The sequence below is a fragment of the Varroa jacobsoni genome, unplaced genomic scaffold (genome assembly GCF_002532875.2).
Source record: "Varroa jacobsoni isolate VJ856 unplaced genomic scaffold, vjacob_1.0 contig04050, whole genome shotgun sequence".
Taxonomy (NCBI): Eukaryota; Metazoa; Arthropoda; class Arachnida; order Mesostigmata; family Varroidae; genus Varroa; species Varroa jacobsoni.
In genome coordinates, this window is record NW_019215153.1 from 1,668 (window position 1) to 18,780 (window position 17,113).

The window sequence follows — 17,113 nt, forward strand, 5'->3', positions numbered from 1 at the left end:
CTGTTACCACTAGCTAAGTTGGAGACTGACGAATTGTAACTTGACAATTGTTTGGCCTTACTAGGAGTAGATAAACTGAAATACAGGATACTTTCCACAAACAGCTGCTTAGTTTCGATTTTATAACTTAGCTAGTATGGCGTATACGTTGCAGTACAGCTAAAGCAGAAAACAACTGATACGATACAATCTATTTTAGAAACATTAGATCTAGCTAAATTTTCTAGCAGTATTTTGATAATTTACAGGTCGTCTTCTAATTCTTCTCTCGTTATTGTCACCGATTTTGTTGATAAGCAACAACTACCGTATAAAGTCTATGTCCCGTACCCCAACTATACCGTATAAAGTTAATGTCTCATGTATATCGAGGACAGACTTCGAGAAATAAAAATATTCGTTTTCTCTAGTTCGGAATATGTTCTAATGCTAATGTACTCACTATCATTGATAAAAAAAAAATTGGGATTACGCCGCGAGTATATAATTTTGTTGTTATGAGATCTTGATGCTAGACCCAAAAAGTAAAAGGGGCCGAAAGAAGAAACACTAACTAATTCCACGGTCCAATATTCTAAATGGATTTTTTTATAAATGCAGAGCTTCACATGCGCGTACTACAAACTCTGTAACGTTTAGTTGTCAATATACTCAGTAACAATACTGTCATAATAAATTATTTTTACTGGTTAATATAGGGAGTGCAATAGATTTAGTTCTATGGGGTAACATAACGATAATGAATGAAAATCATGCAGTGCACGCAGATTACCCAGGTGTCTACGCCTTCCGATTGGTCCGACGGTGCCACGCTCTGCACCGGATCGCTAAAACTCACCCAAAAAACATTACTTCGTGTGAAACATCACACACTGATACGCCGTACATTTTAAACGAAGTATCGCGTTCTAACTTCGAAAAACCTGCACTCGTTTTCCTCGATGTTTTCATAGTAGTGAGAAAGACTACCATGAAATTAGCAGTAACAACCAGGATTGCGTGGTCGATCACAATTGTTTTCTTGAAATATTTTGAGCTCAAACAAGTCGACAGGTTGGTCTGAAGTGTTTTGACCTCCCACTACGCTATGCTAAATCATTTCAACTTTTATTGTTGTTAGCAGAGTGCCCAAAAGGGCTCCAGAATTTCGGAGCTCTTTGACTATGTTCATCTGCGGAGGAGAGCAATCTTTGAGATTTGTGACAACCAGCCGTGCTCGACTTCGGAACGTTTGCCATGTGAAATCCAGGTTCTTGCTTGATCTGAAACTGAAGCTTTTTTTTGTGAGCGCGAAGTTGGAAATCGTATAACTTGAAATCAATTTTCAACATGCATAAATTCCACCTATGCCACTCAAAAATCGAGACGAGCCGACCTGCAGCGAATCCAACGTTATATAGATTCCATATTTTGCACTGTTCTTGATAAGGTTGCGATAGCCGCACAATTGGTGGATCCTTTCGTATACGTTCAACCAAATTTAAGCTATTGATAGAGAGTACCTAGAGGTTTTCGCAATACGGCCGAAGTATTTTGTTGGCATCTACCGATACATTGAATCGGTACGTGGCTTGTTTTCAGAAACGATATTCGAAACGACCGCAAGCTACCGAATCATATTAACCGGGCCGGACGGAACGAAGAGCAATATACAATTTGCAATCGTATACAATACGCTGACTATGTAAAAGACATCGTTAAAAACGAGGTGTGACTAGAAGATACACAAACGCGCGGTGTATACATAGGTGATTTGACTGTAGACGTAGAGAATGTCTTTTTAATGGCAACGCTGGAGGCAGTAGCCACAGTGGAGCAGCCACCCTAGACCAAGCGTCGACCAAAAGCAGAAAGCAAGGGAAGTAAATAGGACTGGATGGGGAATAGTCTGCCCTATCACAATATCGATAAGGTACGGCCCGCTTCAGTCTTTGGCTTAGCCCAGTTCGGTGAAGCCTGACCCGATGTAGTCCTATGTGGAATAGTCCAGGATGATGCCGTGGTCAAAACAAGCATCTTTGCCGCAGAACCAGTATCCTCAATAGCAGAAATAGAACGGCCGCATTGTTTTCGATCAGCTGGATGCGCAGTAGAAGTAAATACATATACCAAAAGCAGACACAGTCAATATCAACGATCTCATTAACCGACAGCAACAGTAGCTGCTAGCCCCTAAGTAAAAGAACCACTGGCCACCGGGCATTTGCCACTGTCAAAGCTTTGCCCGACAATTGGGCTGTCTCGCTTGACTTAGCGAGTGACTGTCGGCAATAACGCTAACGGTCTCTGAAGGACTACGCATGGTGGGGAGCGTTTTCACGGGAGTCATGCAATTTTCATAGCTTTGCCGTTTGCTCCTGGTTTTGGCGTTTATTTTCTCCTCTGTCCGCCGGACAGCTTCTCAGACACCGAACGGTCCAGACTCACGTAGTGTGATCATCTATTTGACGTTCTTTAGCGAGTCGTCTTCCTGTATCTCTAAGGGATATGCGGCACTGCTATTGCTAGTCAAACGTCTAGTTTAACTTGTCTTTGGCTTTCTTTCAGGTTAGTGCTGTCTCTAAAATTCAACCAAATACAAAAACACGGAGACATGGAGGTAGAATAAGTTCACTACTGTCGCAGGGTTAAACGCCGACAACGCGAGAGAATTTCACTCGATATCAGCACACCGCAGCATATTCTTCATTCCTTCTATTCCTGTCAGACGTTGCTGGCCTGCAGCAGAAACAGTTGCAAGCTAGGGTCACCCGACAGGTCGGTTGGCAGGGCCTGGGCAGTGGCCGACAGCCGGCGATAGCGGAACTGTAGGACGGAGTCACTTACATGTATACGTTACATTATATCCTCCTTGTTTCACTTTCACTGAGAGAGTCTGTATTAATGTTAAGAGAAAACGTTTATCGTCAACTCCATTAATGGCATTGGATCTAAAAAATGCTTTTTGTATATTGCGTCAGACACCTACGCGGGTAGGTATTATTTCAACTAGTCGGCTGTTTCCTGTGTGAATGAAGCATGCCTACACCCGGATACGAACCTAGGCCAGCACGTGTCCTAACAGGCAAACACGCTATCCACTACGTTCCCCAGGGACAACGGCAGTAGATCTGGTTAGTCTCTTTGTCAATATACCACCACCGCCGCCGCCGCCACCCGATCCCAGCTTCTTTCTCTATAGCAGCAGGTGGACTGGCCTCAAATGTTAGTGGTCGATAAATACCCACTCAATAAATCGTTTGCCAGTTAGCTGTTGCGATCAAGGTGCTCATGTCAGCGATGGGAGTGACATTGCGCAACTAACCGCTGGCGCCATCTGGTTACAGCACCACACAACGTCGACTAGATTTGAATATGAAGAAAAAACCTGAGTGCGGAGTGCCTGCAATTGGCGACACTCTGGTGGCTTTTGCTTCCGAGCTTGATGCTATGTAATTTACACGCTACAAGATCCTCCCCGGTGTTCTGACATATGCGTCTCACTGTTACCATAGGCTGTTTCAAAATATAAGCGACTTTAAGGGTTCAAGGAAGGGTAGCTGATTTGTGGCGTCATATCTCATGTCTTATTTTGCCACCACGAGTGTTGTAGCAAACTCGCCTGCCCCCCGAAAATAACCAACGTTTGGCTTACAAGAAGTACCTTATGTAAAGAGTTAGAATTGTTTAGTGTAGTACGGCATCTTGGTTTGTTGAGGATGCACGCGACGACAACACAAGCTGACAGTTGCCTGGATATTATGAATTTGCGAGTATTTCTTCATCAGCCAAACTGGGCTTGGTGGCTTTTTTCAACGTTGACCTCACACGTCGTAAACGCCGTTTATGGGTCCTCGCGATCTACTCGGATAATTATGCATTAATCGATTCTAGAGGAACGTAGAACAGCAACATAACAAGAGGGGGAAAGGAAGCTTCGATCATTTTAAGACGAACGTTTAAGAGGAACCGAACGTCGTACGATTCCGAGGAAGACTATTCATGGTCGTTTCATGCATTCACGTCCAAACATCAACCTATCGAACTGTCTTATTGTGCGTGCCATGCGAATATATATGAAGTATATTCCTGCTTCGTTGTTGGTTAACACTGACAACAATGATGGTTAGAGTCGTTAGGAATCGCACAACATCGTAGCCAACTAGTCCGAACCCACAACATGTTGATTTATAAGTATAAGACGCAAAGTTCGTTTTATTTTTCGCTCGAGTTAACTAAAGCCAAGATGTCATGTATAAAAATGATTAAATTATAGCAGATTTTATTTAATAACATTTTAAAGAAAATTAAAAAAATAAAATGACCAAGCGACTACTCAGCTCTCCGGGGCACCGTGGATCGGTGCAACTTCAACCATCGCTGCAGCCGGTCAAGGTAGATAGTGATGCCTGGCGGCTGGAAATTCTATGTCCTATATTGTCATATTATTCTGTATGTAATGAGTAGGTAAGAGAAGAACGCACGAGATGAGGGCTAACTAGTAAAACAACAAGCTTACAGTGACAATATATAATGCCGGTAGACACTGGTAGACACGCAAAGGCCCAAGTGCTGCATAGAACAGTGATTTATTAGAACCACGATCTTCGTTGTATCTTTTACTCGTCATCTGTCTGCTTGGGTAAAGACCGCTAATTGTTATGTCGTGTGAAATATGTGCATTGATATTCCATAAAATCGTCTGTATATATTCATAGCAAGCGTACGTGTAAATTAATTATGATCTTAATACTACGTTACCTTTTTGGCGTGCCATTTATTGCCTTGTGTTGTTTCACAACATGGAGGGTCTTTCGGAGCAGACCATACGATAATTCTTACGACAATGTTACGGTAGCTCTCGCGAAAACCAGACCTCAACGAATAGGCAAGAATTACAATTTGTTTGCAGCGAGCGTTACCCCTGTCCTCGTGTTGGCCTGCAATCGTCCAAAGAATCTTAGGAGGGTGCTCAATCAGTTGTTCCGGCTGGTGAAGAGTGAGAAATACGATGTTGTCATTTCACATGGTTGCAATAATGATGCAACTGAGCAAGTTGCACGTAGCTTCAGTGCTACGTACATTAAACAGCCGGATCAAAGTCCGATCTTTTCAGACAAGCAGCTCTTCGGTAGTGAGGGCTATCAGCGTGTCTGTCGCCATTACCAATGGGCTCTAGATAAAACTATTAATATTCTCTACCCAGAAGCACAAACGATCGTGGTGTTAGAGGATGATCTCGACTTGTCCAACGACCTTTTTGACTACTTTGATTCTCTAAGAGACGCGCTGTTAAGTAATGAAAACCTTTTGTGCGTATCAGGATTCAATGACAATGGAAAGCCGGGAAATGTTGATATGAACAATCCGTGCCGCCTCTGGTGGACGGACTTTTTCCCTGGGCTCGGCTGGATGGCCACCACAAAACTAATCAGAGAGCTATTGCCGAAGTGGCCGAAAACCTACTGGGATGATTGGCTCAGAGAGCCAGAACAGCGGAAGGGGAGAGTGTGTATTCGGCCCGAGATAGCAAAAACAACGACGTTTGGTAAAGCTGGTGTTAGTGTTGGTCAATTTTTTGACAAGCATCTTGCCAAAATTTTACTCAATACCAAACAATGCAGGTACAATTCGACATCGATAAAACAGGAACGATATCAAGATAAAGCTATGGCCGAATTACACAGGTTGGAGGTTGTCAACATCCTCAATATTGACAAGTTCGTTGGATCGAACAAATCCGTCAAAATGCTTCCAAAAACGGTCCTTGAATGGGAAGAAGCTTGCAACTTTCTTAATATCATGGAGGATATTCGAGGTGGAGTAGCCCGAAATAGTTTTAAAGGAATTGTACCAACTATGTACAAAGGTATAAGGGTGTTTATCGTACAACCACGAACTCCGCGGGCAGGCCGTAATGAAATCGTTGACGCACACACGACCATGGGTAACTGAAATTGAAATGTATGGTAAATAATAAATTAGGCACAGTTTATTTAGTTTCATTCAGTTGCATCATTTAATTTTTTGTTTATGATTTTCAGGGACTTTTCCCACTGTTTTTTGTGTTTAGTGCTATTTATCATGCAAGTCTTGTTTATATCTTCGTTCTCTTAATAGCTTGTACCTAACAACAAAAGTGAAACGAGTATGGTCGTATGGTCGTTTTTAACTGGAATTGAATAAAAAATATATAAATTAGAATATTATATTTAAGAATAATTTTCCAAAGGTTCGTTTTGCTAACTTTCTAGTTTCCATGTACAGCAGAAAATATTTTATAAAATAGGGCGAAGTAGCTCTATTATTACATGGAATGTATACGACTTGCTCCATTTGAAACTTTAGTAACATAAACTATTTATTTATTAATCGATGGGTCGGTCGTTACTTCATCGTTGTCATTATAGAAACGATTATATATGATTATATTATATTAATATAATTGCCGTAACGGATTCAGGCCCTTCTTGTTCCCTCGATAACATGGGTCTCTTGCTAGGCGCGGGCTTTATAGGAAAGCAATGCCGAGGCAATACACTTCAGAAAGCTACTCATGAGCCAATGCAGCCACCTCTTCGGATAGCTGGAAGGACTCACTCATACTGGCTTTATTCAGCACACAATCCCGATCAGCGATCTACCTCTGATTCCAACGTCGGCGAGTTACGACCGCGGAAGGACAGGTCATCGAAAAGGAGGAAAAGTATGCAGCATTTTTGAGCCCTCATCCAGCTCGAATCTTTTCGAGTAGCTCTGGTGAAGGTAAAAGAGGGAAGATACGTTTGTGTTGACTATCGCAAACTAAACTGTATCGCCAAGCGAGACGTATACCCCTTACCCAGTATCAACTACCCTATCGACGGCCTCACAGGAGCTCGCTATCTTAGCACTTTCGATCAGATCGGATATTGGCGGATCAGCATGCAGCCGGACTACAAGTAGAAGACGGCATTGTGTACACCGGGGGGCTTTACCCATGCAAGTAGATGGCATTCAATCTCTTCAGTGCACCGACAACGTTCCAGAAGCTCATGGACAAAATCGATGGATATCTAAAGTACGAGACGGTTCTCGTTTACATCAACGACACCATTCATTTGACTTTGATACGCACACGTAAAAAGTTCTGGCGGCCATGGTTTTTGCCGGCCTGCGGCCGGAAGCAAAGAAAGCACTTCCGTGACAGAAGAGGCGATGTCTCTAGACTACTAGATCACAGCCATCTGAATTTCTTTGGATCCTGTGTAGGTTCGAGTAGTAACTCCGGCCTATTCCCGCGTTGGCTATAAAGGCAAAGAGCTTCGCGAACCTCCTATTACCAGCGGTCCATGTAAGATTTTACGAGGATCACACAAGTCCGCCGTACACTGTGGTCAACGCAAAGGATCTTACTTGAAACGCCGACCACGACGGGGCCTATCAGCTGTTACAATCCAAGGTCACACAGCGACCCGTTCTGCCAAACTTTCAGAATGATTTGGCAACGAGGTTACAGAATGAGACCAATAGTGCACTGGCAATGCTGGCCCACATAGAAGAGGAACGTGAGCAGGTCGCTGCCTACGCTAGTTGGCATTTAACTGACGCCGATACTAGACTTCGCGTCTCCAAGAACAAACACGGTAGTATAGGCTGTTGAGAAATTCTGACCGTACTCGTATAGACGATACTTCAAAATTGTTACTAGTAGCATTGCACTAGAGTATTTGAAGGGGAAGGCAAACTTTTATCCAAAAAGTAAAAGCGCTGGGTTCTGATCTCACAGGAGTATGACTTCGATGTTGTCCAAAGGAAAACTTCCAGCAACGTCAATGCAGATGCACTATCGTGCTTGATTGAGCCGCTCGTAAAAAGCGGCGCCTTCGAATTGGACGAGGCCCAAAAGGCGCAGAGGAAGGACCTGCGCATGCGTAAAATTTTCGTCAAATTAGGATGTTCTCACGTTCCAGGGTGACCTGATTTACCAGGTCAATTCCAGCTGGCCGCTCCATAGTTACAGATGGGAAGAAGCTATCACTCCATGTCACTCGGGAGCATGGCACGACATGCCAACAGGCGGAAGACGTTGCAACGTATTAAAAAGCGCTTTTTTATTAGTGCCAGGTTTACAGTGTGGGTCCGGGTAACATTGGCCCGAGGCAAAGTTTGCCAGCGGCATAATGAAGACCCGTTTATCCAGCCGCTCTATCCAGCTAATGCCGGTCCGATCGGGGACATCTGGTGCCATGATCCGGACACTGAAAGCTGCACTGTAATGCTCCTGCAAAAACTCCGACGTTGCCATAACGAACGACGCGACTTGCTTTACATTATAGCGAACTGGAGGCTACTTCTGGCGAAACCACGTCCGACACATAAAGACGTTTGTCGAACATTTACGGTGCAATGGGCTTGTGGACATGTAATTCGAAACGCTAGGGTCTATGGTAACAGAGGGGCACAGCCTACTTTTTAGTAAGGTCTTTACCTGAACTGCGTTTTTGCTCAACGCATCTATAAGCAGGAATTTATGGACGACCCAATTCCAATTATTTGTCGGACCTTATGCCCGGATAGCATTTTGGCTGTAGGAACGGCGGAAGTTGGAATACCACAGAACTTATCCCAAATGCTCACAAATTGCTTCACAACCGGTAACGCCATATAAAACCGTGGTCCAAGCGGGACAATTTCGTCCCGCCGAAGTTCAAAGTCGAATGGGCAACATCGGGGCTCTCCGATAAGTTGCGGCGTTTCCACGGGTGACCCTACAAGGTTATCGGGTTAGGTACATACTCTTAGCTACGGGAAACGTACTCTGCTAACGCTGCCGAGTATAAGGATGGACGCACGAAGATTATTGATATCGTAATTTCTAGGTGAATGTGGCACAAATCTATATAAGGGCCTGCCTAAGGTCGACCAAACCGTAGCTCACCAGTAACAGTTTTGTTATTTACATGAGTTTATATGTATATATATGAATGAATGAATTGAATTTCAATATCGTATCTATACGATCGAAAAAAACATGTTATTTCTAAGCAAGACGGGCTCACGTTTACATGTTGCGTTCCTACTTCGTTCTATGCCACGATAATACCTTTGAGGATAATTTACTGGATTACGGTGTCTCATTTTCGATAATTGTAGGACAGTTATCCCGAATTCTCAGAAGATATTTCTAAGCTCCGGCTAAAGTTCCTAAGATATTAGCGTGAATTGTGTATAATATAGCTTAATAGATATTAAGTTAAAATTCGAGTCGGTCTGAGAAACCATCAAACGCTGATATTTTCGTTACTGCAGGTCTCATGAAAAAAACAAGACGGTTATGGTGACCATGTAGAAATTAGCTAAAGCACGTTTAGGCTGTTTTAAGGCCTTCTCAAATTCACTGAATACACCGGATACGGTAAGTCGTTTGAACAGCAATTATTAAGCAAGAAACAAGACCAGCTGAGGCAAAAGTCTTGTGGATTTGAAAGATAATAGACAGCTAAGATTTCACCAATGAAGTCTGCCATACATCTATGATCAGGAATCTGAGTAATTCGGAGATCGTGTCATAGTAGCTTAATTTATCTAGAATAGCTACTCTACACTTTCACCGATGATGTGAGCTAATAATAGATATTTCAGTGACACAATCGTCAGTCAGTTTGCTAAAAGCCAAAAATTGTTCAGAACGATCTGGTAGTACAGGAACCAATTTTATACTTTTAATCAAAGACGTATGGGCTAGTCCTCATATTTAGGAATGAGTATACGAAGTTGATTAAAACTCTCGAACCATGTCGGTCAAATTTAAATGATCTGCTTTGGGTCAATTTCTCACATGAACCGATTACTCCAGGTGGTGCGCTACCCATTACCAAGCAGCTCTATCTAATATTTAATACTATTTAAAATAGAAAACCCGCGCCTAACAGTGACTACCAGCCAGGTAACATTAACTCCTGAATTGAACTCCTCTCCTCTCCTCTCTCTCTCTCTCTCTCTCTCTCTCTCTCTCTCTCTCTCTCTCTCCATTCAGATCAGACTCTTGTCTTTTTGAGCACATCCCGATGTATTTCACCTTCGGTTCGTCTGGCCATTCATCCGTGTCAGTCATCATCAACTGCTGCTGCGTTTCATATTCGACTTCGGATTATCGAAAGAGGGCGATGGCAGCCCGAAAGTAGAACCGGAACCGTATTTACATGGCTTTATTCTTCGCAGTGCTCGTTTAACTTGCACCCCAGAAGAGCAGGCAATATGTCGTCTATCTGTTACTCCGCATTGTCGTTCTCACTAGAGCGTCCGTAGATTGCTTGATGATAGCTCGTGTACTCTCATGCTGCCATGCGTACCTTGGTGCAGGCATGGGCTGTGCTTTCTCCGTCACCTGTTTTATTGTTATCCGCTTCAATGTGCCGCGGCATATCTTTTTCATTTGCTCGTACAATCGGCACAAGTCCGCAAGGAAAGCGAAACCATTATGTTTGTTATGTGCAGACACATCCATTAGCACGTATGCATGTGTCACTTAGCGAAGGTGTACCTAGATGGCCTGATAGAGTAGTCATACATAGGGAAATATTAACTAGTGGGTTCTTCTGGCGTGTCCCTCGGTCGACTAACAAGAACTAGTGATTCGCCCTGAAACACCTCACTGAAGTATTCTATTGAGCGCAGGTTGAGGTCGAGTAACACAGTGACGGAGAGCAAACAGGGAGAAGAAATAGCGCGTTGAATGTTTCAACCACTAATAGCCCGATTAGATTGCGGTTATCGACAATTGGTCGAAGTGTTCCCTTAAGTGTCGAATTAGTTCCTCATCTATATATCACTAGCCTCACCTACCTAGTGCATATAGCGGGAAGGTCATTTTGATAACAACGTATTTCATGAGTAAATTGGCTTTGAGATTGTGATAGGGTTCACACCCATAAGCAGAGTAAAACAGGCAAAATCAATAGCCTGGTCCTATTTGTCTGCCTGATTTTTCTAGCTTTCTGAACACCCTTAGTTGAGAGGATATGGAAGGGGCTTCTGTTACTTCGTCAACTTTGTAAAATAACGGAAAATTAGTGTAAGTGTCTCATATGATTTTTCTTAATTTAGAAGACAAAGTAAAGTAGTTATATTATCTCATACTAATCTTCAAGCATTGATTTTGTAAATAACGGTGTACATTTCGAGGAAGCTCCCTAAGCGTCGTCGGTAACTTTGGCGAGTTTCATATAATCAATGTACGTTATTAGTGGATGAACCTTTGGCTACAACACTTCGTTATACAATATTTCGCAAAAAGTCCGTAATTAAACTAAGGGTTGCCCCACTAAGTGCAACTGAAACATTCGAAGCTTTAGCTATCGATGAAGATCTAATGTTACTATTCTAAATCGCCTGTATGTTGCACACAACGCCATTCCCGTTTTCTTAGACAAGCAAACGGTATAGTCGCGTATCAGAAACCATCCCAGCTCCAGGGTGTCATGCCTATTTACAACCATTCGAATGATAACGTTCGGTCTATATTGAAGACATCTATCCTTGTCATCAACTCTGTACCCGCAGTCATATAGTAGTATTCCTCATGAAAGGATACTTTAAGCAATGCCGACATACAATAATCAAAATATCTCATTTAAACGTTTCGACAAATTGCGGTTCTATCATCGGTAATTGGGTTATCAGTTATTTATTAGATCATTAAAAAGAATTGTTTTTTTAGCTAGATGACTTCCAAGTCATGTATCTCGCGTCGGGTTGGCGTTAGCGTCATTCGAAAGCTAAGATCAAAAACTGTTAGAATGTCCCAGACGTAAGAAAGAAGGTGTTGAAGTGCAGTGAAATTTTCGCAAAATTTCACTATATATTAGAACCTTGTCACCGTAAAGGCACAAATACTGCTCAGGTTCATGAAAATGCGTTTTTTGAACAAATGGTGCAAAAATTATTTTCAAGAAAAGCTTGATGCTCGTATGCCGTACGAGTTGACGTGAAGATATCTACCCGATCACATTTCTATCTGCTGAGCTCTCCCAATGCAATCGGGCGACTTCTGATATGGCCGATCACGGTTGACGAAAACTAGATCACATACGAAAATAAATTGTAAATGAAAATGTATGCCCTACGATACGTGGCAAAGGCCTACCAGACAGAGGTGCTTAATAAAATTCGAACAAAAGAACATACATTATGAGTCGTTGCCGCCTCGCAAGACGCCTCTAAAATAAACTATTGACAAAAACCGATCGAAATAATTGAACAGAAAAGACGCCATTTCCTACCATGACGCTTAACAAAAGAAACAATAGAAATTTATCAGTAATGGAATTATATGTTACTAGGAATATGGCAGAAGCTCGTCAGTGAAAATGGCGCAACTTTCATTAAGTAATATTATTCTAAAATGGGAAAAATCATCTGCTTTGATTTTAGCTTAATACGGGCAATACCTTTTGGACAACCTACTACATACATGCATATACGCATCCTGATATAGAAAGAAAAGGACATGCGAGTTTACGGTTGAAAAGAAGGTAGAGGTAGGTGTATTTAATATTTCGATGTGTGTAAGGTTTCCGAAGCAGCTAGCAGCCGTTAATGCGATAAGTGTATTATGGAAGGACTCCTTTCGGTAACTGATGAGCAGTTGAATCCAGCCAGAGGTACAGTATTTTATAAGGGGAGAGGTTTGGGCTCACCCAGCTTTTTTTTTCCAAATCTTTTCGAGAACTGTGTGCTTTTCATCCAATAGGACGAGGTATCAGCACGTTACGATGTGCTTACATATAGTATATCTTGATCAATGGTAAGTTACTTTGTGGATAAGCAGATCGAGAGCGTTCCGCAAAGTTTCCTACGCAACTATGAAACCTCACTCATACGGATTTCTTCTTATGGTGTAACAAAAGGCCAAAGTTTACGTTCGGAGGCCGAGATCCATCGACAGGACTAAAAAGTATATTGTACGCGTTTAGATGCATCTCAAAAGCTCAATAAGAAAGATTTGTACACCTGATTGTTGCGAGCGGATTATAATAATTCAATAATTAAAAACTGCTTGCTTTGTGCACGTTTGTAAAATAGGCATATTTAATAGTTATTATATAATGGCATGTAACTAGAGCTTGTTAGAACGGTTATTTCTACCCTAACTACAGGCCTAAATAATACGATAGGAAAATCCTACGAGTGTCATTTTCTCGAATTTTTTTTCGTTGCGTACTGAATGCACTGTAGAGGATTTTCCGTTTCTCTTCATGAAAAATGTTCTTCTTTCCGTCAGTCTTCATGATGACTCCTGAACATTGTTTTACAAACTATTAGCAGTGCGCTTACACGAGGCATCCGTACCTGCATAGGACAGCAACCTGTTTCTCGCCCGTTATTCAAACTTCAATCTACTAAAGTATGTGCTGTGGCGATGATTCTCCAGGGCGTTTGTGCTAACGTGTGGCTCTAATTTGTTTACGTGATGAATTCTACAATAACGTTTTACATATTACAAGTTTAACGTAGACCGCAACTCATCGATTAAGCCCCTAAGCCATATGGCTAAGTTGAGGCTATCACAAGAGTATTCTGCGTACGTCTCTGTCAATTGTAAGGCCAACAAGATTTAATCGGTAAGGGCACATCTCTAATTAGAATAAAGGATCTTTGGTGTTCTCATTTCATCTAAGGCACAGCTTAAGTTTACCTTGCATGAATCGCTACGCTGCATACTTCGATACATGAAGGCGCTCTGCGCCAAGGTCCTATGTCGGATATCAGGTAATCTTTTGTGAAATATATGTTTTGTGTATATTATTAATGTATATTTTGTGCAGGCTTAATTGATTCTTAAAAAGTAAAAAACTGTTGTCTGGTTTTATTGAATTCAATCGAGTGAGTGTTTATTACTTTATCAGACATGTAACCCATATATATATATATATATTGACAATGAAATAATGAACGTACGAGGAGATCATCCCACCAGACATTGTCTTGACAACGCACGGTATGCCACCTAATCGATCAGTTCGATAAAACGTCATTTTACAAGCGCATGAGGCCAAATATTGATTTCGATTCTCATATGAATTATCTCTTTTACATGAGAAATCATCCAAAAATTACCAGCGCTCGAAAATTTCACCTGTTACGTTATAATTTTCTACAAGCGGCTTTTGAGATCCATACGAAGGTCAACAAAGCGACCTTGAGCTTACTTACCAACTAACAATTTCAGAGCCTCGAAGGATACATAAAGTAATATTGCTCGCATATTTAAACGAATGATTTCTTTTATACTTCTTGAAGGAATCAATTGTAATTAGGTAACAAGCGGTCCTTCGAACGGAAGTTTATTTTTGACGTCGTTGAATATAACCGAAATGGGCGCGATGTACCCGATAGCTGCCGCAGACAAATATCATAAAGACTATTTAGTTTATTCAGATGACCCCAGCGGAGTAGGCGTATCTCATAGAGAACATGTTCCATACACATAATATAATGAAAGTCCAACTCACGAGCAGCAGGCGTTAGCGCCTGACATACTGCACCGATGTTAACTTGCGTTTATATTGCATCAAGTTTTTTTCTATTGCCGGAGGGCTTTTCACACGATCGGGTGGGGTGGGGTGGGTAATCAAAAATACAAAATAGATGCTCAAAATTCTACAGAGCACCTTTTTTTGAACGAATGTCGATGGAAAGTAGAAAACCGGCTCGGACTACAGTGTTACTGGTACTTAAACATTTTTTTTAAAGTCTTTTAATTTTTTTAAAGATTTAGCTTACGTGCCGGGCATTCTTTTATCCTTTTCAAGCGGTGACTTATTATCTTGCCGTAACAGTACTATTAATAGGACCTATAAATAGTTCGTTGTTAGCAAGATATAGAATAAAAGTTCTCAACATACATGCTCAATTTACATCCAAATATTCATTTCAGGTATTCACGGTGGCTTGGCAAATGGAGGAAACTAATGTTAATTTCTGTGGGTTGAGGATCGTAACTTAACTCTTTAGACATAATATTTACACTAAAACTGAAAGAACATCAGAGCTCTGTCGTACAACTTCTAGGTCTTGCACTATTAGAACGTATACATACATGTACTGGGCATGGCGCCTGTATCATGACTTTTATGCATTGTTTTTAGGACTGTGTCTAATAAAAGTAGAGATTTTAACGGAATTTTTTTACACGCACTAGAACTGTTATCTCTGTCGGCCATGTTTGTTCAATAGAAGCATCATTTATTCGCGACAATTTAGGATCTAAAACACGTACTAGTAACGTGTAAACTATTCTTTGTTTAATTCACAGATATATATATATTTTTTAGTATTAACCGTACCTCAAGCGATACTGATAAATTTGTCAGAGCATTGCTCAAATACGCTCCATACGAAGAATTTTAGTCTATTCACCTTTGGGTTGATGACAGGCCAAAACGTCTTAAAAAGAACCATTAGGGTCTACCTAGACGAGTCGATTGACAATAGATACTTTCCTCTCCAAAACTTCTGTAACGTTAACTTCTGTAAAAATGTAGATGTATTAGGCCCACTGTATCCAAAAAGTTATTGAGATTTCAGTCGGCCTTGCAAAAATTTTCCTTACGTTTTTTGAGAAGCCGCATCAAAGTTAACTGTAGACCCACGATTTTAAGAAAAAATAAGTTTTTGGCTTTGATGGACTTCGCACAGCACGAAGAGAATATATCATTGAATTAGACTTCACTTTTGCTTAAATTCAAGTCAAGGAGAATAGTGCATTGTTCTCCGCCATCACGAGTTGTTGTTTTTTTTTTTGACAAACAAAAAGCTCTCAGACATTTTACCAAGGGTAGAATCATGACAACCCGCTCGAAAAGCTGTGTTCCAATATAAGTCCCGCACCTTATATATACCTATTAAAAATGATGCGTCCAGTTTTATCTGCACTGTAATTGTCGTTCTTAATTATAGCTCCTAATCGAGAAGCTATTTTTGAGTTGACTGATAACTATGAATGAATGCAGGATAGATATGATTCACACCTACGTAACGCTTTGTAATAGCTTTGCTTCAGTGGCAGGATAAGGAACAATAGCTCAGAACTCGATGAAGTATATGGCCAACAAATAAACTGCGAATTTGCTGTTTGAAAATTCGTATTTTAGCAATCAACAGCTCATATAGTGAGTGACTTGCCTTTCTGGCTATTTCCAGTGCACGAAAGAACGAATAAATTGTATTTCGTTTTTTCCTAAAAATCCATTATTTAACCTTTAGAAGTTAACGAAATAAAAGTAATAATTTATGGGAAGAAATCTCACGATATTTTATGGCAGGCTAAGGAATGACTCCTTCGTTCCCATGGTACCCCAAACGCGTGCAAATTATGTATATTGAACTACGTTCTCGCCCAGCTTTCAACCCACGTATTTCTTCGAAGTCAACATCATTTTATGTTAAAACTCATCAAAAATGATATTTATTTGGATAACGGTCCTTAGAGTCTAAGCGAGGGCATTCAAACAGGGAAGAAGCAAAACAACGACATTTTTCAAAAACGACATTCGCTTCTGCAAGTAGTCTTATGTCCACGTGCGAGTGTTTGCGTTAAAAACATCGGCAAAATTAAGAGAAACGTGACGAAACTTTTAAATAGCCTTCATTGTACAGCGGAAACGGATCCGGTTAATCGGCAAATACAGCGGCGACGCCTTTGGAGGAAATCGATCGACCAAAACACTGAAACAGATGTCACACTACTTTCCCCTTTGCTTCTTGGTCTTCTTTCCTGGCAACAAGTTTTCGTCCAGTTTCGCGTCTTGCCAAGAAAACGCCAATGACAGAAATAATCGGGTTTGTGGAGTGAAAGGAGCTCTCCTACTAGATGTAGAATGGCTGTATGAAAAAAGAAGCAATGTAGAGGAGAACTGGAGACTCAACGGCTGTGACAACTGCAGGAGCTGCAACTGTAGCCGACATAACAACGATAACCGCGCTACGAACAACCACGCAGACCCTCGGCTGAGGCAAAAAGGCAAAAAAACCTTTAACAGTACGCAGAGCGTGTGTATGCGGCGGCTGCGCAACGGTTTTTTAAAGTATGCAAAAGGAGATCAGGGAAAACAAGACAGGGACACCTCTTAACGAGAGGCCGGTACTGTAT

The 17,113-nt window shown here is 41.4% G+C and overlaps 1 protein-coding gene and 1 long non-coding RNA gene across 2 annotated transcripts; one reads left to right on the forward strand and one right to left on the reverse strand.

Annotated features, from left to right (window-relative positions):
- Window positions 1-1,060: 1,060 nt before the first annotated feature.
- LOC147751788 (uncharacterized) lies at window positions 1,061-3,982 on the reverse strand. The gene is made up of 2 exons (XR_015315906.1): window positions 3,644-3,982; window positions 1,061-1,268 (listed from the first exon to the last, which is right to left on the reverse strand). It is a non-coding gene; the product is annotated as an uncharacterized LOC147751788 (long non-coding RNA).
- Window positions 3,983-4,453: 471 nt separating this feature from the next.
- LOC111272967 (alpha-1,3-mannosyl-glycoprotein 2-beta-N-acetylglucosaminyltransferase-like) lies at window positions 4,454-5,984 on the forward strand. Its single transcript, XM_022854648.2, has one exon. The coding sequence runs from the start codon at window positions 4,720-4,722 to the stop codon at window positions 5,932-5,934; it is 1,215 nt and encodes a 404-aa protein (XP_022710383.1). The 5' UTR covers window positions 4,454-4,719; the 3' UTR covers window positions 5,935-5,984.
- Window positions 5,985-17,113: the final 11,129 nt, after the last annotated feature.

Bases quoted from the DNA above. Each gene is read 5' to 3' on its own strand.
- LOC111272967 (XM_022854648.2), top strand. From the start codon at position 4,720: ATGATCTTAATACTACGTTACCTTTTTGGCGTGCCATTTATTGCCTTG.